The sequence below is a fragment of the Mustelus asterias genome, unplaced genomic scaffold, assembly GCF_964213995.1.
Source record: "Mustelus asterias unplaced genomic scaffold, sMusAst1.hap1.1 HAP1_SCAFFOLD_2343, whole genome shotgun sequence".
Classification (NCBI taxonomy): Eukaryota; Metazoa; Chordata; class Chondrichthyes; order Carcharhiniformes; family Triakidae; genus Mustelus; species Mustelus asterias.
In genome coordinates this window covers 17501-42591 of record NW_027592288.1, presented here as the reverse complement: position 1 = coordinate 42591, position 25091 = coordinate 17501, and the positions used below count along the sequence as shown (strand labels likewise).

General features: G+C 54.1%; 1 protein-coding gene across 1 annotated transcript in view; it reads right to left on the bottom strand.

Moving 5' to 3' along the window:
- LOC144489600 (active breakpoint cluster region-related protein-like) overlaps positions 1–25091 on the bottom strand; it is a gene marked incomplete at its 5' end in the record, with an annotated part of 46611 nt that overhangs the window by 7490 nt on the left and 14030 nt on the right. The window contains 3 exons of the mRNA XM_078207463.1: positions 14836–14962; positions 17057–17162; positions 22227–22361. Coding sequence (XP_078063589.1) covers positions 14836–14962; positions 17057–17162; positions 22227–22361 — 368 coding nt within the window. The remainder of the gene's footprint in view (positions 1–14835; positions 14963–17056; positions 17163–22226; positions 22362–25091) is intronic.

Below are 25091 nucleotides of genomic sequence, written 5' to 3'. Positions count from 1 at the left end.
CAAACACTCCCAGGACAGGGACAGCACGGGGTTAGATACAGAGTAAAGCTCCCTCTACACTGTCCCCATCAAACACTCCCAGGACAGGTACAGCACGGGGTGAGATACAGAGTAAACCCCCCTCTACACTGCCCCCATCAAACACTCCCAGGACAGGTACACCACGGGGTTAGATACAGAGTAAATCTCCCTCGACACTGTCCCAATCAAACACTCCCAGGACAGGGACAGCACGGGGTTAGATACAGAGTAACGCTCCCTCTACACTGTCCCCCATCAAACACTCCCAGGACAGATACAGCACGGGGTTAGATACAGAGTAAAGCTCCCTCTACACTGTCCCCATCAAACACTCCCAGGACAGGTACAGCACGGGGTTAGATACAGAGTAAAGCTCCCTCTACACTGTCCCCATCAAACACTCCCAAGACCGGTACAGCATGGGGTTAGATATAGAGTAAAGCTCCCTCTCCACTGTCTCCCATCAAACACTCCCAGGACAGGTACAGCACGGGGTTAGATACAGAGTAAAGCCCCCTCTCCACTGTCCCCATCAAACACTCCCAGGACAGGTACAACACGGGGTTAGATACAGAGTAAAGTTCCCTCGACACTGTCCCCCATCAAACACTCTCAGGACAGGTACAGCACGGGGTTAGATACAGAGTAAAGCTCCCTCTACACTGTCCCCATCAAACACTCCCAGGACAGGTACAGCACGGGGTTCGATACAGAGTAAAGCTCCCTCTACACTGTCCCCCATCAAACACTCCCAGGACAGGTACAGCACAGGGTTAGATACAGAGAAAAGCTCCCTCCACACTGTCCCCATCAAACACTCCCAGGACAGGTACAGCACGGGGTTAGATACAGAGTAAAGCTCCCTCTACACTGTCCCCCATCAAACACTCCCAGGACAGGGACAGCACGGGGTTAGATACAGTGTAAAGCTCCCTCTACACTGTCCCCCATCAAACACTCCCAGGACAGGTACCGCACGGGGTTAGATACAGAGTCAAGCTCCCTCTACACTGTCCCCCATCAAACACTCCCAGGACAGGGAGAGCACGGGGTTAGATACAGAGTAAAGCTCCCTCTACACTGTCCCCCATCAAACACTCCCAGGACAGGTACAGCACGGGGTTAGATACAGAGTAAAGCTCCCTCTACACTGTCCCCCATCAAACACTCCCAGGACAGGGACAGCACGGGGTTAGATACAGAGTAAAGCTCCCTCTACACTGTCCCCCATCAAACACTCCCAGGACAGGTACAGCACGGGGTTAGATACAGAGTTAAGTTCCCTCTACACTGTCCCCCAACAAACACTCCCAGGACAGGTACAGCACGGGGTTAGATACAGAGTAAAGCTCCCTCTACACTGTCCCCCATCAAACACTCCCAGGACAGGTACAGCACGGGGTTAGATACAGAGTAAAGCTCCCTCTACACTGTCCCCCATCAAACACTCCCAGCACAGGTACAGCACGGGGTTAGATACAGAGTAAAGCTCCCTCTCCACTGTCCCCATCAAACACTCCCAGGACAGGTACAGCACGGGGTTAGATACAGAGTAAAGCTCCCTCTACACTGTCCCCATCAAACACTCCCAGGACAGGTACAGCACGGGGTTAGATACAGAGTAAAGCTCCCTCTCCACTGTCCCCATCAAACACTCCCAGGACAGGTACAGCACGGGGTTAGATACAGAGTAAAGCTCCCTCTACACTGTCCCCCATCAAACACTCCCAGGACAGGGACAGCACGGGGTTAGATACAGAGTAAAGCTCCATCTACACTGTCCCCATCAAACACTCCCAGGACAGGTACAGCACGGGGTGAGATACAGAGTAAACCCCCCTCTACACTGCCCCCATCAAACACTCCCAGGACAGGTACACCACGGGGTTAGATACAGAGTAAAGCTCCCTCTACACTGTCCCAATCAAACACTCCCAGGACAGGGACAGCACGGGGTTAGATACAGAGTAAAGCTCCCTCTACACTGTCCCCCATCAAACACTCCCAGGACAGATACAGCACGGGGTTAGATACAGAGTAAAGCTCCCTCTACACTGTCCCCATCAAACACTCCCAGGACAGGTACAGCACGGGGTTAGATACAGAGTAAAGCTCCCTCTACACTGTCCCCATCAAACACTCCCAAGACCGGTACAGCATGGGGTTAGATACAGAGTAAAGCTCCCTCTCCACTGTCCCCATCAAACACTCCCAGGACAGGTACAACACGGGGTTAGATACAGAGTAAAGTTCCCTCGACACTGTCCCCCATCAAACACTCCCAGGACAGGTACAGCACGGGGTTAGATACAGAGTAAAGCTCCCTCTACACTGTCCCCATCAAACACTCCCAGGACAGGTACAGCACGGGGTTAGATACAGAGTAAAGCTCCCTCTACACTGTCCCCCATCAAACACTCCCAGGACAGGTACAGCACAGGGTTAGATACAGAGAAAAGCTCCCTCCACACTGTCCCCATCAAACACTCCCAGGACAGGTACAGCACGGGGTTAGATACAGAGTAAAGCTCCCTCTACACTGTCCCCCATCAAACACTCCCAGGACAGGGACAGCACGGGGTTAGATACAGTGTAAAGCTCCCTCTACACTGTCCCCCATCAAACACTCCCAGGACAGGTACCGCACGGGGTTAGATACAGAGTCAAGCTCCCTCTACACTGTCCCCCATCAAACACTCCCAGGACAGGGAGAGCACGGGGTTAGGTACAGAGTAAAGCTCCCTCTACACTGTCCCCCATCAAACACTCCCAGGACAGGTACAGCACGGGGTTAGATACAGAGTAAAGCTCCCTCTACACTGTCCCCCATCAAACACTCCCAGGACAGGGACAGCACGGGGTTAGATACAGAGTAAAGCTCCCTCTACACTGTCCCCCATCAAACACTCCCAGGACAGGTACAGCACGGGGTTAGATACAGAGTTAAGTTCCCTCTACACTGTCCCCCAACAAACACTCCCAGGACAGGTACAGCACGGGGTTAGATACAGAGTAAAGCTCCCTCTACACTGTCCCCCATCAAACACTCCCAGGACAGGTACAGCACGGGGTTAGATACAGAGTAAAGCTCCCTCTACACTGTCCCCCATCAAACACTCCCAGCACAGGTACAGCACGGGGTTAGATACAGTGTAAAGCTCCCTCTCCACCGTCTCCCATCAAACACTCCCAGGACAGGTACAGCACGGGGTGAGATACAGAGTAAAGCTCCCTCTACACTGTCCCCATCAAACACTCCCAGGACAGGTACAGCACGGGGTTCGATACAGAGTAAAGCTCCCTCTACACTGTCCCCCATCAAACACGCCCAGGACAGGTACAGCACGGGGTTAGATACAGAGTAAAGCTCCCTCCACACTGTCCCCATCAAACACTCCCAGGACAGGTACAGCACGGGGTTAGATACAGAGTAAAGCTCCCTCTACACTGTCCCCCATCAAACACTCCCAGGACAGGGACAGCACGGGGTTAGATACAGTGTAAAGCTCCCTCTACACTGTCCCCCATCAAACACTCCCAGGACAGGTACCGCACGGGGTTAGATACAGAGTCAAGCTCCCTCTACACTGTCCCCCATCAAACACTCCCAGGACAGGGACAGCACGGGGTTAGATACAGAGTAAAGCTCCCTCTACACTGTCCCCATCAAACACTCCCAGGACAGGTACAGCACGGGGTGAGATACAGAGTAAACCCCCCTCTACACTGCCCCCATCAAACACTCCCAGGACAGGTACACCACGGGGTTAGATACAGAGTAAAGCTCCCTCGACACTGTCCCAATCAAACACTCCCAGGACAGGGACAGCACGGGGTTAGATACAGAGTAACGCTCCCTCTACACTGTCCCCCATCAAACACTCCCAGGACAGATACAGCACGGGGTTAGATACAGAGTAAAGCTCCCTCTACACTGTCCCCATCAAACACTCCCAGGACAGGTACAGCACGGGGTTAGATACAGAGTAAAGCTCCCTCTACACTGTCCCCATCAAACACTCCCAAGACCGGTACAGCATGGGGTTAGATATAGAGTAAAGCTCCCTCTCCACTGTCTCCCATCAAACACTCCCAGGACAGGTACAGCACGGGGTTAGATACAGAGTAAAGCCCCCTCTCCACTGTCCCCATCAAACACTCCCAGGACAGGTACAACACGGGGTTAGATACAGAGTAAAGTTCCCTCGACACTGTCCCCCATCAAACACTCTCAGGACAGGTACAGCACGGGGTTAGATACAGAGTAAAGCTCCCTCTACACTGTCCCCATCAAACACTCCCAGGACAGGTACAGCACGGGGTTCGATACAGAGTAAAGCTCCCTCTACACTGTCCCCCATCAAACACTCCCAGGACAGGTACAGCACAGGGTTAGATACAGAGAAAAGCTCCCTCCACACTGTCCCCATCAAACACTCCCAGGACAGGTACAGCACGGGGTTAGATACAGAGTAAAGCTCCCTCTACACTGTCCCCCATCAAACACTCCCAGGACAGGGACAGCACGGGGTTAGATACAGTGTAAAGCTCCCTCTACACTGTCCCCCATCAAACACTCCCAGGACAGGTACCGCACGGGGTTAGATACAGAGTCAAGCTCCCTCTACACTGTCCCCCATCAAACACTCCCAGGACAGGGAGAGCACGGGGTTAGATACAGAGTAAAGCTCCCTCTACACTGTCCCCCATCAAACACTCCCAGGACAGGTACAGCACGGGGTTAGATACAGAGTAAAGCTCCCTCTACACTGTCCCCCATCAAACACTCCCAGGACAGGGACAGCACGGGGTTAGATACAGAGTAAAGCTCCCTCTACACTGTCCCCCATCAAACACTCCCAGGACAGGTACAGCACGGGGTTAGATACAGAGTTAAGTTCCCTCTACACTGTCCCCCAACAAACACTCCCAGGACAGGTACAGCACGGGGTTAGATACAGAGTAAAGCTCCCTCTACACTGTCCCCCATCAAACACTCCCAGGACAGGTACAGCACGGGGTTAGATACAGAGTAAAGCTCCCTCTACACTGTCCCCCATCAAACACTCCCAGCACAGGTACAGCACGGGGTTAGATACAGAGTAAAGCTCCCTCTCCACCGTCTCCCATCAAACACTCCCAGGACAGGTACAGCACGGGGTTAGATACAGAGTAAAGCTCCCTCTACACTGTCCCCATCAAACACTCCCAGGACAGGTACAGCACGGGGTTCGATACAGAGTAAAGCTCCCTCTACACTGTCCCCCATCAAACACTCCCAGGACAGGTACAGCACGGGGTTAGATACAGAGTAAAGCTCCCTCCACACTGTCCCCATCAAACACTCCCAGGACAGGTACAGCACGGGGTTAGATACAGAGTAAAGCTCCCTCTACACTGTCCCCCATCAAACACTCCCAGGACAGGGACAGCACGGGGTTAGATACAGTGTAAAGCTCCCTCTACACTGTCCCCCATCAAACACTCCCAGGACAGGTACCGCACGGGGTTAGATACAGAGTCAAGCTCCCTCTACACTGTCCCCCATCAAACACTCCCAGGACAGGGACAGCACGGGGTTAGATACAGAGTAAAGCTCCCTCTACACTGTCCCCCATCAAACACTCCCAGGACAGGTACAGCACGGGGTTAGATACAGAGTAAAGCTCCCTCTACACTGTCCCCCATCAAACACTCCCAGGACAGGTACAGCACGGTGTTAGATACAGAGTAAAGTTCCCTCTACACTGTCCCCCAACAAACACTCCCAGGACAGGTACAGCACGGGGTTAGATACAGAGTAAAGCTCCCTCTACACTGTCCCCCATCAAACACTCCCAGGACAGGTACAGCACGGGGTTAGATACAGAGTAAAGCTCCCTCTACACTGTCCCCATCAGACACTCCCAGGACAGGTACAGCACGGGGTTAGATACAGAGTAAAGCTCCCTCTACACTTTCCCCCATCAAACACTCCCAGGACAGGGACAGCACGGGGTTAGATACAGAGTAAAGCTCCCTCTACACTGTCCCCCATCAAACACTCCCAGGACAGGTACAGCACGGGGTTAGATACAGAGTTAAGTTCCCTCTACACTGTCCCCCAACAAACACTCCCAGGACAGGTACAGCACGGGGTTAGATACAGAGTAAAGCTCCCTCTACACTGTCCCCCATCAAACACTCCCAGGACAGGTACAGCACGGGGTTACATACAGAGTAAAGCTCCCTCTACACTGTCCCCAACAAACACTCCCAAGACAGGTACAGCATGGGGTTAGATACAGAGTAAAGCTCCCTCTCCACTGTCTCCCATCAAACACTCCCAGGACAGGTACCGCACGGGGTTAGATACAGAGTAAAGCCCCCTCTCCACTGTCCCCCATCAAACACTCCCAGGACAGGGAGAGCACGGGGTTAGATACAGAGTAAAGCTCCCTCTACACTGTCCCCCATCAAACACTCCCAGGACAGGTACCGCACGGGGTTAGATACAGAGTCAAGCTCCCTCTACACTGTCCCCCATCAAACACTCCCAGGACAGGGAGAGCACGGGGTTAGATACAGAGTAAAGCTCCCTCTACACTGTCCCCCATCAAACACTCCCAGGACAGGGACAGCACGGGGTTAGATACAGAGTAAAGCTCCCTCTACACTGTCCCCCATCAAACACTCCCAGGACAGGTACAGCACGGGGTTAGATACAGAGTAAACCTCCCTCTACACTGTCCCCCATCAAACACTCCCAGGACAGGTACAGCACGGGGTTAGATACAGAGTAAAGCTCCCTCTACACTGTCCCCCATCAAACACTCCCAGGACAGGTACAGCACGGGGTTAGATACAGAGTTAAGTTCCCTCTACACTGTCCCCCAACAAACACTCCCAGGACAGGTACAGCACGGGGTTAGATACAGAGTAAAGCTCCCTCTACACTGTCCCCCATCAAACACTCCCAGGACAGGTACAGCACGGGGTTAGATACAGAGTAAAGCTCCCTCTCCACTGTCTCCCATCAAACACTCCCAGGACAGGTACCGCACGGGGTTAGATACAGAGTAAAGCCCCCTCTCCACTGTCCCCTTCAAACACTCCCAGGACAGGTACAGCACGGGGTTAGATACAGAGTAAAGTTCCCTCTACACTGTCCCCCATCAAACACTCCCAGGACAGGTACAGCACGGGGTTAGATACAGAGTAAAGCTCCCTCTACACTGTCCCCATCAAACACTCCCAGGACAGGTACAGCACGGGGTTCGATACAGAGTAAAGCTCCCTCTACACTGTCCCCCATCAAACACTCCCAGGACAGGTACAGCACGGGGTTAGATACAGAGTAAAGCTCCCTCCACACTGTCCCCATCAAACACTCCCAGGACAGGTACAGCACGGGGTTAGATACAGAGTAAAGCTCCCTCTACACTGTCCCCCATCAAACACTCCCAGGACAGGGACAGCACGGGGTTAGATACAGTGTAAAGCTCCCTCTACACTGTCCCCCATCAAACACTCCCAGGACAGGTACCGCACGGGGTTAGATACAGAGTCAAGCTCCCTCTACACTGTCCCCCATCAAACACTCCCAGGACAGGTACAGCACGGGGTTAGATACAGAGTAAAGCTCCCTCTACACTGTCCCCCATCAAACACTCCCATCACAGGGACAGCACGGGGTTAGATACAGAGTAAAGCTCCCTCTACACTGTCCCCATCAAACACTCCCAGGACAGGTACAGCACGGGGTTAGATACAGAGTAAAGCTCCCTCTACACTGTCCCCCATCAAACACTCCCAGGACAGGTACAGCACGGGGTTAGATACAGAGTAAAGCTCCCTCTACACTGTCCCCCATCAAACACTCCCAGGACAGGTACAGCACGGGGTTAGATACAGAGTTAAGTTCCCTCTACACTGTCCCCCAACAAACACTCCCAGGACAGGTACAGCACGGGGTGAGATACAGAGTAAAGCTCCCTCTACACTGTCCCCCATCAAACACTCCCAGGACAGGTACAGCACGGGGTTACATACAGAGTAAAGCTCCCTCGACACTGTCCCCAACAAACACTCCCAAGACAGGTACAGCATGGGGTTAGATACAGAGTAAAGCTCCCTCTCCACTGTCTCCCATCAAACACTCCCAGAACAGGTACCGCACGGGGGTAGATACAGAGTAAAGCCCCCTCTCCACTGTCCCCATCAAACACTCCCAGGACAGGTACAGCACGGGGTTAGATACAGAGTAAAGTTCCCTCTACACTGTCCCCCATCAAACACTCCCAGGACAGGTACAGCACGGGGTTAGATACAGAGTAAAGCTCCCTCTACACTGTCCCCATCAAACACTCCCAGGACAGGTACAGCACGGGGTTCGATACAGAGTAAAGCTCCCTCTCCACTGTCCCCCATCAAACACTCCCAGGACAGGTACAGCACGGGGTTAGATACAGAGTAAAGCTCCCTCCACACTGTCCCCATCAAACACTCCCAGGACAGGTACAGCACGGGGTTAGATACAGAGTAAAGCTCCCTCTACACTGTCCCCCATCAAACACTCCCAGGACAGGGACAGCACGGGGTTAGATACAGTGTAAAGCTCCCTCTACACTGTCCCCCATCAAACACTCCCAGGACAGGTACCGCACGGGGTTAGATACAGAGTCAAGCTCCCTCTACACTGTCCCCCATCAAACACTCCCAGGACAGGGACAGCACGGGGTTAGATACAGAGTAAAGCTCCCTCTACACTGTCCCCCATCAAACACTCCCAGGACAGGTACAGCACGGGGTTAGATACAGAGTAAAGCTCCCTCTACACTGTCCCCCATCAAACACTCCCAGGAGAGGGACAGCACGGGGTTAGATACAGAGTAAAGCTCCCTCTACACTGTCCCCCATCAAACACTCCCAGGACAGGTACAGCACGGGGTTAGATACAGAGTAAAGTTCCCTCTACACTGTCCCCCAACAAACACTCCCAGGACAGTTACAGCACGGGGTTCGATACAGAGTAAAGCTCCCTCTACACTGTCCCCATCAAACACTCCCAGGACAGGTACAGCACGGGGTTAGATACAGAGTAAAGCTCCCTCTACACTGTCCCCCATCAAACACTCCCAGGACAGGGACAGCACGGGGTTCGATACAGAGTAAAGCTCCCTCTACACTGTCCCCCATCAAACACTCCCAGGACAGGTACCGCACGGGGTTAGATACAGAGTCAAGCTCCCTCTACACTGTCCCCCATCAAACACTCCCAGGACAGGGACAGCACGGGGTTAGATACAGAGTAAAGCTCCCTCTGCACTGTCCCCCATCAAACACTCCCAGGACAGGTACAGCACGGGGTTAGATACAGAGTAATGCTCCCTCTACACTGTCCCCCATCAAAGACTCCCAGGACAGGTACAGCACGGGGTTAGATACAGAGTAAAGCTCCCTCTACACTGTCCCCCATCAAACACTCCCAGGACAGGTACAGCACGGGGTTAGATACAGAGTAAAGCTCCCTCTACACTGTCCCCCATCAAACACTCCCAGGAGAGGGACAGCACGGGGTTAGATACAGTGTAAAGCTCCCTCTACACTGTCCCCCATCAAACACTCCCAGGACAGGTACCGCACGGGGTTAGATACAGAGTCAAGCTCCCTCTACACTGTCCCCCATCAAACACTCCCAGGACAGGTACAGCACGGGGTTAGATACAGAGTAAAGCTCCCTCTACACTGTCCCCATCAAACACTCCCAGGACAGGTACAGCACGGGGTTCGATACAGAGTAAAGCTCCCTCTACACTGTCCCCCATCAAACACTCCCAGGACAGGTACAGCACGGGGTTAGATACAGAGTAAAGCTCCCTCCACACTGTCCCCATCAAACACTCCCAGGACAGGTACAGCACGGGGTTAGATACAGAGTAAAGCTCCCTCTACACTGTCCCCCATCAAACACTCCCAGGACAGGGACAGCACGGGGTTAGATACAGTGTAAAGCTCCCTCTACACTGTCCCCCATCAAACACTCCCAGGACAGGTACCGCACGGGGTTAGATACAGAGTCAAGCTCCCTCTACACTGTCCCCCATCAAACACTCCCAGGACAGGGACAGCACGGGGTTAGATACAGAGTAAAGCTCCCTCTACACTGTCCCCCATCAAACACTCCCAGGACAGGTACAGCACGGGGTTAGATACAGAGTAAAGCTCCCTCTACACTGTCCCCCATCAAACACTCCCAGGACAGGTACAGCACGGGGTTAGATACAGAGTAAAGTTCCCTCTACACTGTCCCCCAACAAACACTCCCAGGACAGGTACAGCACGGGGTTAGATACAGAGTAAAGCTCCCTCTACACTGTCCCCCATCAAACACTCCCATCACAGGGACAGCACGGGGTTAGATACAGAGTAAAGCTCCCTCTACACTGTCCCCATCAAACACTCCCAGGACAGGTACAGCACGGGGTTAGATACAGAGTAAAGCTCCCTCTACACTGTCCCCCATCAAACACTCCCAGGACAGGTACAGCACGGGGTTAGATACAGAGTAAAGCTCCCTCTACACTGTCCCCCATCAAACACTCCCAGGACAGGTACAGCACGGGGTTAGATACAGAGTTAAGTTCCCTCTACACTGTCCCCCAACAAACACTCCCAGGACAGGTACAGCACGGGGTGAGATACAGAGTAAAGCTCCCTCTACACTGTCCCCCATCAAACACTCCCAGGACAGGTACAGCACGGGGTTACATACAGAGTAAAGCTCCCTCGACACTGTCCCCAACAAACACTCCCAAGACAGGTACAGCATGGGGTTAGATACAGAGTAAAGCTCCCTCTCCACTGTCTCCCATCAAACACTCCCAGAACAGGTACCGCACGGGGGTAGATACAGAGTAAAGCCCCCTCTCCACTGTCCCCATCAAACACTCCCAGGACAGGTACAGCACGGGGTTAGATACAGAGTAAAGTTCCCTCTACACTGTCCCCCATCAAACACTCCCAGGACAGGTACAGCACGGGGTTAGATACAGAGTAAAGCTCCCTCTACACTGTCCCCATCAAACACTCCCAGGACAGGTACAGCACGGGGTTCGATACAGAGTAAAGCTCCCTCTCCACTGTCCCCCATCAAACACTCCCAGGACAGGTACAGCACGGGGTTAGATACAGAGTAAAGCTCCCTCCACACTGTCCCCATCAAACACTCCCAGGACAGGTACAGCACGGGGTTAGATACAGAGTAAAGCTCCCTCTACACTGTCCCCCATCAAACACTCCCAGGACAGGGACAGCACGGGGTTAGATACAGTGTAAAGCTCCCTCTACACTGTCCCCCATCAAACACTCCCAGGACAGGTACCGCACGGGGTTAGATACAGAGTCAAGCTCCCTCTACACTGTCCCCCATCAAACACTCCCAGGACAGGGACAGCACGGGGTTAGATACAGAGTAAAGCTCCCTCTACACTGTCCCCCATCAAACACTCCCAGGACAGGTACAGCACGGGGTTAGATACAGAGTAAAGCTCCCTCTACACTGTCCCCCATCAAACACTCCCAGGAGAGGGACAGCACGGGGTTAGATACAGAGTAAAGCTCCCTCTACACTGTCCCCCATCAAACACTCCCAGGACAGGTACAGCACGGGGTTAGATACAGAGTAAAGTTCCCTCTACACTGTCCCCCAACAAACACTCCCAGGACAGTTACAGCACGGGGTTCGATACAGAGTAAAGCTCCCTCTACACTGTCCCCATCAAACACTCCCAGGACAGGTACAGCACGGGGTTAGATACAGAGTAAAGCTCCCTCTACACTGTCCCCCATCAAACACTCCCAGGACAGGGACAGCACGGGGTTCGATACAGAGTAAAGCTCCCTCTACACTGTCCCCCATCAAACACTCCCAGGACAGGTACCGCACGGGGTTAGATACAGAGTCAAGCTCCCTCTACACTGTCCCCATCAAACACTCCCAGGACAGGGACAGCACGGGGTTAGATACAGAGTAAAGCTCCCTCTGCACTGTCCCCCATCAAACACTCCCAGGACAGGTACAGCACGGGGTTAGATACAGAGTAATGCTCCCTCTACACTGTCCCCCATCAAAGACTCCCAGGACAGGTACAGCACGGGGTTAGATACAGAGTAAAGCTCCCTCTACACTGTCCCCCATCAAACACTCCCAGGACAGGTACAGCACGGGGTTAGATACAGAGTAAAGCTCCCTCTACACTGTCCCCCATCAAACACTCCCAGGAGAGGGACAGCACGGGGTTAGATACAGTGTAAAGCTCCCTCTACACTGTCCCCCATCAAACACTCCCAGGACAGGTACCGCACGGGGTTAGATACAGAGTCAAGCTCCCTCTACACTGTCCCCCATCAAACACTCCCAGGACAGGGACAGCACGGGGTTAGATACAGAGTAAAGCTCCCTCTGCACTGTCCCCCATCAAACACTCCCAGGACAGGTACAGCACGGGGTTAGATACAGAGTAATGCTCCCTCTACACTGTCCCCCATCAAAGACTCCCAGGACAGGGACAGCACGGGGTTAGATACAGAGTAAAGCTCCCTCTACACTGTCCCCCATCAAACACTCCCAGGACAGGTACAGCACGGGGTTAGATACAGAGTTAAGTTCCCTCTACACTGTCCCCCATCAAACACTCCCAGGACAGGTACAGCACGGGGTTAGATACAGAGTAAAGCTCCCTCTACACTGTCCCCCATCAAACACTCCCAGGACAGGTACAGCACGGGGTTAGATACAGAGTTAAGTTCCCTCTACACTGTCCCCCAACAAACACTCCCAGGACAAGTTCAGCACGGGGTGAGATACAGAGTAAAGCACCCTCTACACTGTCCCCATCAAACACTCCCAGGACAGGTACAGCATGGGGTTAGATACAGAGTAAAGCTCCCTCTACACAGTCCCCATCAAACACTCCCAGGACAGGTACCGCACGGGGTTAGATACAGAGTAAAGCTCTCTCTACACTGTCCCCCATCAAACACTCCCAGGACAGGTACCGCACGGGGTTAGATACAGAGTAAAGCCCCCTCTCCACTGTCCCCATCAAACACTCCCAGGACAGGTACAGCACGGGGTTAGATACAGAGTAAAGTTCCCTCTACACTGTCCCCCATCAAACACTCCCAGGACAGGTACAGCACGGGGTTAGATACAGAGTAAAGCTCCCTCTACACTGTCCCCATCAAACACTCCCAGGACAGGTACAGCACGGGGTTCGATACAGAGTAAAGCTCCCTCTACACTGTCCCCCATCAAACACTCCCAGGACAGGTACAGCACGGGGTTAGATACAGAGTAAAGCTCCCTCCACACTGTCCCCATCAAACACTCCCAGGACAGGTACAGCACGGGGTTAGATACAGAGTAAAGCTCCCTCTACACTGTCCCCCATCAAACACTCCCAGGAGAGGGACAGCACGGGGTTAGATACAGTGTAAAGCTCCCTCTACACTGTCCCCCATCAAACACTCCCAGGACAGGTACCGCACGGGGTTAGATACAGAGTCAAGCTCCCTCTACACTGTCCCCCATCAAACACTCCCAGGACAGGGACAGCACGGGGTTAGATACAGAGTAAAGCTCCCTCTGCACTGTCCCCCATCAAACACTCCCAGGACAGGTACAGCACGGGGTTAGATACAGAGTAACGCTCCCTCTACACTGTCCCCCATCAAAGACTCCCAGGACAGGTACAGCACGGGGTTAGATACAGAGTAAAGCTCCCTCTACACTGTCCCCCATCAAACACTCCCAGGACAGGTACAGCACGGGGTTAGATACAGAGTTAAGTTCCCTCTACACTGTCCCCCATCAAACACTCCCAGGACAGGTACAGCACGGGGTTAGATACAGAGTAAAGCTCCCTCTACACTGTCCCCCATCAAACACTCCCAGGACAGGTACAGCACGGGGTTAGATACAGAGTAAAGCTCCCTCTACACTGTCCCCCATCAAACACTCCCAGGACAGGGACAGCACGGGGTTAGATACAGAGTAAACCCCCCTCTACACTGTCCCCATCAAACAGTCCCAGGACAGGTACAGCACGGGGTTAGATACAGAGTAAACCCCCATCTCCACTGTCCCCCATCAAACACTCCCAGGACAGGTACAGCACGGGGTTAGATACAGAGTAAAGCTCCCTCTACACTGTCCCCCATCAAACACTCCCAGGACAGGTACAGCACGGGGTTAGATACAGAGTAAAGCTCCCTCTACACTGTCCCCATCAAACACTCCCAGGACAGGTACAGCACGGGGTTAGATACAGAGTAAAGCTCCCTCGACACTGTCCCCATCAAACACTCCCAGGACAGGTACAGCACGGGGTTAGATACAGAGTAAAGCTCCCTCTACACTGTCCCCATGAAACACTCCCAGGACAGGTACAGCACGGGGTTAGATACAGAGTAAAGCTCCCTCGACACTGTCCCCATCAAACACTCCCAGGACAGGTACAGCACGGGGTTAGATACAGTGTAAAGCTCCCTCGACACTGTCCCCATCAAACACTCCCAGGACAGGTACAGCACGGGGTTAGATACAGAGTAAAGCTCCCTCGACACTGTCCCCATCAAACACTCCCAGGACAGGTACAGCACGGGGTTAGATACAGAGTAAAGCTCCCTCTACACTGTCCCCCATCAAACACTCCCAGGACAGGTACAGCACGGGGTTAGATACAGAGTAAAGCTCCCTCTACACTGTCCCCCATCAAACACTCCCAGGACAGGTACAGCACGGGGTTGGATACAGATTATTTTAACACCTACCTGGGCAACGACCTCGTGGGAGATGTCCATTGGGATTCCCTCATTCCGGACTCGAAGGAGGGATGGCCCAAACACAGTCGCCAAATTGTGTAAACTCATCTTATTCACCTTTTCCTGTTCTGTGACCCTGGGATTGAAATGTGATTCAGTCAGTTCGGGAGAGAGAGAGGACTGAGAGACACCAGTCAGTGTACAGATATCCCCCCGAGAGAGAGAGAGAGAGGACTGAGAGACACCAGTCAGTGTACAGATATCTCCCTGAGAGAGAGAGAGAGGGGACTGAGAGACACCAGTCAGTGTACAGATATCTCCCTGAGAGAGAGAGAGGACTGAGAGACACCAGTCAGTGTACAGATATCTCCCTAAGAGAGAGAGAGGGGGGACTGAGAGACACCAGTCAGTGTACAGATATCTCCCTGAGAGAGAGAGGGGACTGAGAGACACCAGTCAGTGTACAGATATCTCCCTGAGAGAGAGAGAGGGGGGACTGAGAGACACCAGTCAGTGTACAGATATCTCCCTGAGAGAGAGGGGGGACTGAGAGACACCAGTCAGTGTACAGATATCTCCCTGAGAGAGAGAGGGGGGACTGAGAGACACCAGTCAGTGTACAGATATCTCCCCGAGAGAGAGAGGGGGGGACTGAGAGACACCAGTCAGTGTACAGATATCTCCCCGAGAGAGAGAGAGGGGACTGAGAGACACCAGTCAGTGTACAGATATCTCCCTGAGAGAGAGAGGGGACTGAGAGACACCAGTCAGTGTACAGATATCTCCCTGAGAGAGAGAGGGGACTGAGAGACACCAGTCAGTGTACAGATATCTCCCTGAGAGAGAGGGGACTGAGAAACACCAGTCAGTGAACAGATATCTCCCTCAGAGAGAGAGAGTGGGGACTGAGAGACACCAGTCAGTGTACAGATATCTCCCTGAGAGAGAGAGAGGGGACTGAGAGACACCAGTCAGTGTACAGATATCTCCCTGAGAGAGAGAGAGTGGGGACTGAGAGACACCAGTCAGTGTACAGATATCTCCCTGAGAGAGAGAGAGAGGGGGGACTGAGAGACACCAGTCAGTGTACAGATATCTCCCCGAGAGAGAGAGAGAGAGGACTGAGAGACACCAGTCAGTGTCCAGATATCTCCCTGAGAGAGAGAGAGGGGACTGAGAGACACCAGTCAGTGTACAGATATCTCCCCGAGAGAGAGAGAGAGAGGGGACTGAGAGACACCAGTCAGTGTACAGATATCTCCCTGAGAGAGAGAGAGGACTGAGAGACACCAGTCAGTGTACAGATATCTCCCTGAGAGAGAGAGAGAGGGGACTGAGAGACACCAGTCAGTGTACAGATATCTCCCTGAGAGAGAGAGGGGACTGAGAGACACCAGTCAGTGTACAGATATCTCCCTGAGAGAGAGAGAGAGAGAGGACTGAGAGACACCAGTCAGTGTACAGATATCTCCCTGAGAGAGAGAGAGGACTGAGAGACACCAGTCAGTGTACAGATATCTCCCTGAGAGAGAGAGAGGGAACTGAGAGACAGCAGTCAGTGTACAGATATCTCCATGAGAGAGAGAGGACTGAGAGACACCAGTCAGTGTACAGATATCTCCCTGAGAGAGAGAGAGGGGACTGAGAGACACCAGTCAGTGTACAGATATCTCCCTGAGAGAGAGAGAGGGGACTGATAGACACCAGTCAGTGTACAGATATCTCCCTGAGAGAGAGAGAGAGGACTGAGAGACACCAGTCAGTGTACAGATATCCCCCAGAGAGAGAGAGAGAGGGGACTGAGAGACACCAGTCAGTGTACAGATATCTCCCTGAGAGAGAGAGGGGACTGAGGGACACCAGTCAGTGTACAGATATCTCCCTGAGAGAGAGAGAGGGGACTGAGAGACACCAGTCAGTGTACAGATATCTCCCTGAGAGAGAGAGGGGGGACTGAGAGACACCAGTCAGTGTTCAGATATCTCCCTGAGAGAGAGAGAGAGGACTGAGAGACACCAGTCAGTGTACAGATATCTCCCTGAGAGAGAGAGAGAGGGGACTGAGAGACACAAGTCAGGGTACAGATATCTCCCTGAGAGAGAGAGAGGGGACTGAGAGACACCAGTCAGTGTACAGATATCTCCCTGAGAGAGAGAGAGAGGGGACTGAGAGACACCAGTCAGTGTACAGATATCTCCCTGAGAGAGTTTGATTGGAGTGTTAGCGTTACCTTCTCAGGTGCCTCATGAGGAAGAGGAAGGTGCTCAGGTTTGGTTCCGGCAGTTGGTTCAGGATCATTGCCATTTGTTTGTCCTTGGTCGTGGGATCTTCCTCTGCTGCAGATGGAGTAAAACTCTGAGAGCGGGTCGGAATTTCTCACCTGCCCTCTCCCCTCCCCTTGTCCCAGCCCCCTTCGCACCTTCTCTCCAACCTCCCTCCCCTGCGTACAACAGTGAGGCAGACCCCCCGTAGCTATTCGACTGCAGTAGGCATCGCGTTGTTTTTTTAAAAATCCGCCTTTGGATTCGAGTTACCTCCCCTATCCCCGCAAAGTCTGTCCCACCGTCTACAAGGACACAAGTCAGGAGTGTGATGGGACACTCTCCACTCGCCTGGATGAGCGCGGCTCCCGACAACACTGGAAAAGCTCCACACCATCCAGGACAAAGCAGCCTCCTCCCCTCCCCCTCCCCCCGCTCGATCGACACGCTAACCACAAACACTCACTCCCTCCACCACCCACGCACAGCGACAGCCGTGTGAACCGTCTACAAGATGCCCCGCAGCGACTCGCCAAGGCTCCTTCCACAGCACCTTCCAAACCCACCCTCTGCACCCACCTAGAGGGACAAAGACGGGGGCAGCATGGGGAACACCCACCGTCTGCAAGCTCCCCCCTCCGAGCCTCCCCCCCACACACCATCCCGACTTGGAAATATTTCAGCCGGCCCGTCATTTCAGGCTGGGGTCAAAATCCTGGAACTCCCTCCCTAACAGCGCCGTGGGTGTACCTACACCACGCTCACACGGGGGACTGCAGTGGGTTCAAGATGGCGGCCATCCCACCCTCTTCCCGAGGGGGCAATGAGGGATGGGGCAATAAACGATGTCACAGACAGACATGCCACAGTTTTTTACAGATGCCCCATAGAAAGCATCCTTTCTGGGTGTATCACAGCTCGGTCTGGGGCTCCTGCTCTGCCCAAGACCGCAAGGAACTACAAAGGGTCGTGAATGTAGCCCAGTCCCATCACGCAAACCCCAGCCTCCCATCCATATTGGTATAGGGTAATGATTGGAGTTATTATTGTCACGTGTATCGGGATACGGTGAAAAGTATTGTTTCTTGCGCGCTATACAGACAAAGCATACCGTTCATAGAGAAGGAAAGGAGAGGGTGCAGAATGTAGTGTCACAGTCACAGCTCGGGGTGTAGAGAAAGATCAACTTAATGCGAGGTAGGTCCATTCAAAAGTCTGACGGCAGCAGGGAAGAAGCTGTTCTTGAGTCGGTCGGTAGGTGACCTCAGACTTTTGTATCTTTTTCCCGACGGAAGAAGGTGGAAGAGAGAATGTCCGGGGTGTGTCGGGGGGGGTCCTTGATTATGCCGGCTGCTTTTCCCCGAGGCAGCGGGAAGTGTAGACGGAGTCAATGGATGGGAGGCTGGGGTTTGCGTGATGGGACTGGGCTACATTCACGACCCTTTGTAGTTCCTTGCGGTCTTGGGCAGAGCAGGAGCCCCAGACCGAGCTGGGATACACCCGGAAAGGATGCTTTCTATGGGGCATCTGTCTGTGACATCATAAGGGGGAAACCTTTTGGGACTGAGGTGGGAGAAATGTCTTCACCTAGAGGGTGGGGAATGTGTGGAATTCACTCCCACAGGAAGTAGTTGAGGACAAAACGTTGTGATTTCAAGGAGGAATTAGATATAGGGGCGGGAATCGGTAGCGACACTACGGCACAGTGGGTTAGCGCTGCTGCCTCACAGCGCCAGGGACCCGGGTTCGATTCCCGGCTCGGGTCACTGTCTGTGTGGAGTCTGCACATTCTGCCCGTGTCTGCGTGGGTTTCCTCCGGGTGCTCCGGGGTTTCCTCCCACGGTCCAAAAGACGCGCAGGTTAGGTGGATTGGCCATGCTAAATTGTCCCTTAGTGTCCAAAGATGTGCAGGTGAGGGGGATTGGCCATGCTAAATTGCCCCTTAGTGTCCAAATATGCAGGTTAGGTGGATTGGCCATGCTAAATTGTCCCTTAGTGTCCAAAGATGTGCAGGTTAGGTGGATTGGCCATGCTAAATTGTCCCTTAGTGTCCAAAGATGTGCAGGTTAGGTGGATTGGCCATGCTAAATTGTCCCTTAGTGTCCAAAGATGTGCAGGTGAGGGGGATTGGCCATGCTAAATTGTCCCTTCGTGTCCAAAGATGTGCAGGTTAGGTGGATTGGCCATGCTAAATTGTCCCTTAGTGTCCAAAGATGTGCAGGTTGGGTGGATTGGCCATGCTAAATTGTCCCTTAGTGTCCAAAGGTGTGCAGGTTGGGTGGATTGGCCGTGCTAAATTGTCCCTTAGTGTCCAAAGGTGTGCAGGTTAGGTGGATTGGCCATGCTAAATTGTCCCTTCGTGTCCAAAGATGTGCAGGTTAGGTGGATTGGCCATGCTAAATTGTCCCTTAGTGTCCAAAGATGTGCAGGTTAGGTGGATTGGCCATGCTAAATTGTCCCTTAGTGTCCAAAGATGTGCAGGTTAGGTGGATTGGCCATGCTAAATTGTCCCTTAGTGTCCAAAGATGTGCAGGTGAGGGGGATTGGCCATGCTAAATTGTCCCTTCGTGTCCAAAGATGTGCAGGTTAGGTGGATTGGCCATGCTAAATTGTCCCTTAGTGTCCAAAGATGTGCAGGTTGGGTGGATTGGCCATGCTAAATTGTCCCTTAGTGTCCAAAGGTGTGCAGGTTGGGTGGATTGGCCGTGCTAAATTGTCCCTTAGTGTCCAAAGGTGTGCAGGTTAGGTGGATTGGCCATGCTAAATTGTCCCTTAGTGTCCAAAGATGTGCAGGTTAGGTGGATTGGCCATGCTAAATTGTCCCTTAGTGTCCAAAGATGTGCAGGTTAGGTGGATTGGCCATGCTAAATTGTCCCTTAGTGTCCAAAGATGTGCGGGTTAGGTGGATTGGCCGTGCTAAATTGCCCCTCAGTGTCAGGGGGGCGAGCTAGGGCGATAGTCTTGTGGTATTATTGTTAGACTATTAATCCAGAAACCCCGGGTTCGAATCCCACCACGGCAGATGGTGGAATTTGAATTCAATAAAAAAGATCTCGAATGACGAATCTTCTGATGACCCGTTGGCGATTGTCGGGAAAACCCTTGAGGGAAGGAAATCTGCCGTCCTTACCCTGGTCTGGCCTACGTTTGATTCCAGATGATTCCACATCTGACAGGTGCTGTGGCTGAGTGTCCATCGCTCTCCCAGAGCGACGAAGGAAGGGCAATAAATGTTGGCCCAACCAGCAACGCCCATGTCCCACCAATGAATTAAAAAAATGCATGGGGTTATGGGGATAGGGTGGGATTGTTGTCGGTGAAGACTCGTTGGGTCGAATAGGCCTGTAGGGATTCGATGATCCTACAGGTCTTGGGGCTAAAGGGATCAAGGGATAGAAGACCATAAGACATAGGAACAGAATGAGGCCACTCGGCCCATCGAGTCTGCTCCCCCATTCAATCATGGCTGATATTTTTCTCATCCCCATTCTCCTGCCTTTTCCCCATAACCCCCGATCCCCTTATTGATCAAGAACCTATCTCTGTCTTAAAGACACTCAATGACCCGACCTCCTCTGTGGCAAAGAGTTCCACACATTCACCACTGAAGAAATTCCTCCTCATCTCTGTTTTAAAGGATCGTCCCTTCAGCCTGAGGTTGCGTTCCCTCTGGTTCTAGTTTTTCCTACAAGTGGAAACATCCTCTCCGCGTCCGCTCTATCCAGGCCTCACAGTATCCTGTAAGTTTCAATCAGATCCTTCGCCCCTCGTCCTTCGAAACTCCCAACCAGTACAGACCCAGAGTCCTCAACCCGTTCCTCATCCGACAAGCTCTTCATTCCAGGGATCGTTCTTGTGAACCTCCTCTGGACCCTTTCCGAGGCCGGCACATCCTTCCTTAGATACGGGGGCCCAAAACCGCTCGCAATACTCCAAATGGGGTCTGACCAGAACCTTATACAGCCTCAGAAGTCCATCCCTGCTCTTGTATTCTAGCCCTCTCGACATGAAGGCTAACATTGCGTTTGCCTTCCTAACTGCCGACTGAACCTTCAGAGAATAGAACATAGAACAGTACAGCACAGAACAGGCCCTTCGGCCCACGATGTTGTGCCGAGCTTTATCTGAAACCAAGATCAAGCTATCCCACTTCCTATCATCCTGGTGTGCTCCATGTGCCTATCCAATAACCGCTTAAATGTTCCTAAAGTGTCTGACTCCACTATCACTGCAGGCAGTCCATTCCACACCCCAACCACTCTCTGCGTAAAGAACCTACCTCTGATATCCTTCCTGTATCTCCCACCACGAACCCTATAGTTATGCCCCCTTGTATTAGCTCCATCCACCCGAGGAAATAGTCTTTGAACGTTCACTCTATCTATCCCCTTCATCATTTTATAAACCTCTATTAAGTCTCCCCTCAGCCTCCTCCGCTCCAGAGAGAACAGCCCTAGCTCCCTCAACCTTTCCTCATAAGACCGACACTCCAAACCAGGCAGCATCCTGGTAAATCTCCTCTGCACTCTTTCCAGCGCTTCCACATCCTTCTTATAGTGAGGTGACCAGAACTGCACACAATATTCCAAATGTGGTCTCACCAAGGTCCTGTACAGTTGCAGCATAACCCCACGGCTCTTAAACTCTAACCCCCTGTTAATAAAAGCTAACACACTATAGGCCTTCTTCACAGCTCTATCCACTTGAGTGGCAACCTTTAGAGATCTGTGGATATGGACCCCAAGATCTCTCTGTTCCTCCACAGTCTTCAGAACCCTACCTTTGACCCTGTAATCCACATTTAAATTAGTCCTACCAAAATGAATCACCTCACATTTATCAGGGTTAAACTCCATTTGCCATTTTTCAGCCCAGCTTTGCATCCTATCTATGTCTCTTTGCAGCCTACAACAGCCCTCCACCTCATCCACTACTCCACCAATCTTGGTGTCATCAGCAAATTTACTGATCCACCCTTCAGCCCCCTCCTCTAAGTCATTAATAAAAATCACAAAGAGCAGAGGACCAAGCACTGATCCCTGCGGCACTCCGCTAGCAACCTGCCTCCAGTCCGAAAATAAATTGAAATGAAATGAATTCAGGAAAAGCTTGCGTGGGAATGTTGGAAAAGTTCCTTACCTGCCGCAGTGACAAAGGAGGGGATTAATTCATCTGTCAGGAGCGGTTCTGGGAGCTCTCGAAAGTATAATTTCAAAGTTCCAGCTACAACGTTGATATCAAGATCCTTCAGGCGGACCAAAGCATCCTTGGTATCTGTATCGATAGCAGAGAAATAATTGGAAGTTTCAGAATGGTCTGTCAGTCCCTGGTCAACCCTCCGACCATCACATCACTTCCTCTGACCTTCAGAGGTCACAGTGTCAACCACAATCGAACAAGTCAACTCTCTAAATCCCAGCGAGACACCCACCCTCTGGGTTCATTGCTGAGGGAGCGCCGCACTGCGGGAGGGTCAGTGCTGAGGGAGCGCCGCACTGTGGGAGGGTCAGTGCTGAGGGAGCGCCGCACTGTGGGAGGGTCAGTGCTGAGGGAGCGCCGCACTGTGGGGGGGTCAGTGCTGAGGGAGTGCCGCACTGTGGGGGGGTCAGTGCTGAGGGAGCGCCGCACTGTGGGAGGGTCAGTGCTGAGGGAGCGCCGCACTGTGGGAGGGTCAGTGCTGAGGGAGCGCCGCACTGTGGGAGGGTGAGTGCTGAGGGAGCGCCGCACTGTGGGAGGGTCAGTGCTGAGGGAGCGCCGCACTGTGGGAGGGTCAGTGCTGAGGGAGCGCCGCACTGTGGGAGGGTCGGTGCTGAGGGAGCGCCGCACTGTGGGAGGGTCAGTGCTGAGGGAGCGCCGCACTGTGGGAGGGTCGGTGCTGAGGGAGCGCCGCACTGTGGGAGGGTCAGTGCTGAGGGAGCGCCGCACTGTGGGAGGGTCAGTGCTGAAGGAGTGCCGCACTGTGGGAGGGTCAGTGCTGAGGGAGCGCCGCACTGTGGGAGGGTCAGTGCTGAGGGAGCGCCGCACTGTGGGAGGGTCAGTGCTGAGGGAGTGCCGCACTGTGGGAGGGTCAGTGCTGAGGGAGCGCCGCACTGTGGGAGGGTCAGTGCTGAGGGAGCGCCGCACTGTGGGAGGGTCAGTGCTGAGGGAGCGCCGCACTGTGGGAGGGTCAGTGCTGAGGGAGCGCCGCACTGTGGGAGGGTCAGTGCTGAGGGAGCGCCGCACTGTGGGAGGGTCAGTGCTGAGGGAGTCCCGCACTGTGGGAGGGTCAGTGCTGAGGGAGCGCCGCACTGTGGGAGGGTCAGTGCTGAGGGAGCGCCGCACTGTGGGAGGGTCAGTGCTGAGGGAGCGCCGCACTGTGGGAGGGTCAGTGCTGAGGGAGCGCCGCACTGTGGGAGGGTCAGTGCTGAGGGAGCGCCGCACTGTGGGAGGGTCAGTGCTGAGGGAGCGCCGCACTGTGGGAGGGTCAGTGCTGAGGGAGCGCCGCACTGTGGGAGGGTCAGTGCTGAGGGAGCGCCGCACTGTGGGAGGGTCAGTGCTGAGGGAGCGCCGCACTGTGGGAGGGTCAGTGCTGAGGGAGCGCCGCACTGTGGGAGGGTCAGTGCTGAGGGAGCGCCGCACTGTGGGAGGGTCGGTGCTGAGGGAGCGCCGCACTGTGGGAGGGTCGGTGCTGAGGGAGCGCCGCACTGTGGGAGGGTCGGTGCTGAGGGAGCGCCGCACTGTGGGAGGGTCAGTGCAGAGGGAGCGCCGCACTGTGGGAGGGTCAGTGCTGAGGGATAGCCGCACTGTGGGAGGGTCGGTGCTGAGGGAGCGCCGCACTGTGGGAGGGTCGGTGCTGAGGGAGCGCCGCACTGTGGGAGGGTCGGTGCTGAGGGAGCGCCGCACTGTGGGAGGGTCAGTGCAGAGGGAGCGCCGCACTATGGGAGAGTCAGTGCTGAGGGAGCGCCGCACTGTGGGAGGGTCAGTGCAGAGGGAGCGCCGCACTGTGGGAGGGTCAGTGCTGAGGGAGCGCCGCACTGTGGGAGGGTCAGTGCTGAGGGAGCGCCGCACTGTGGGAGGGTCAGTGCTGAGGGAGTGCCGCACTGTGGGAGGGTCAGTGCTGAGGGAGCGCCGCACTGTGGGAGGGTCAGTGCTGAGGGAGCGCCGCACTGTGGGAGGGTCAGTGCTGAGGGAGCGCCGCACTGTGGGAGGGTCAGTGCTGAGGGAGCGCCGCACTGTGGGAGGGTCAGTGCTGAGGGAGCGCCGCACTGTGGGAGGGTCAGTGCTGAGGGAGCGCCGCACTGTGGGAGGGTCAGTGCTGAGGGAGCGCCGCACTGTGGGAGGGTCAGTGCTGAGGGAGCGCCGCACTGTGGGAGGGTCAGTGCTGAGGGAGCGCCGCACTGTGGGAGGGTCAGTGCTGAGGGAGCGCCGCACTGTGGGAGGGTCGGTGCTGAGGGAGCGCCGCACTGTGGGAGGGTCAGTGCTGAGGGAGCGCCGCACTGTGGGAGGGTCAGTGCTGAGGGAGCGCCGCACTGTGGGAGGGTCAGTGCTGAGGGAGCGCCGCACTGTGGGAGGGTCAGTGCTGAGGGAGCGCCGCACTGTGGGAGGGTCAGTGCTGAGGGAGCGCCGCACCGACAGACCTGTGGCTTCTATCAGGCCGACTACAGGCAGTGCTCTCATCCTTGTGGGATCTTGCTGTGCACCAAGTGACGCCAATATTCCCTGCCGGATAACTTTGAGAACAATCTCACTAAACGGACGTCCAGTGGCCCGTCTCTCCCTGGAACGGAAGAGTTTCCTCATCCAATCCTGTGGCTAATCGCACGTGCCCCACCCTCGCTGCGGACGCCTCAGCCATTCGACTGCAGAAGGCATCGCCGGCAAGCCCAAAATCGGCCGCGACGGTATGTGAAATGGTGGGGGGGGCGTCACAGACAACCCGCGCGGACAATTCCTTCCAATTGTTACAAAGCTGCGGTGCATCCACTCCGTCCCCGCTCCGAGAACGAACCCCGAAACACCCCAAAG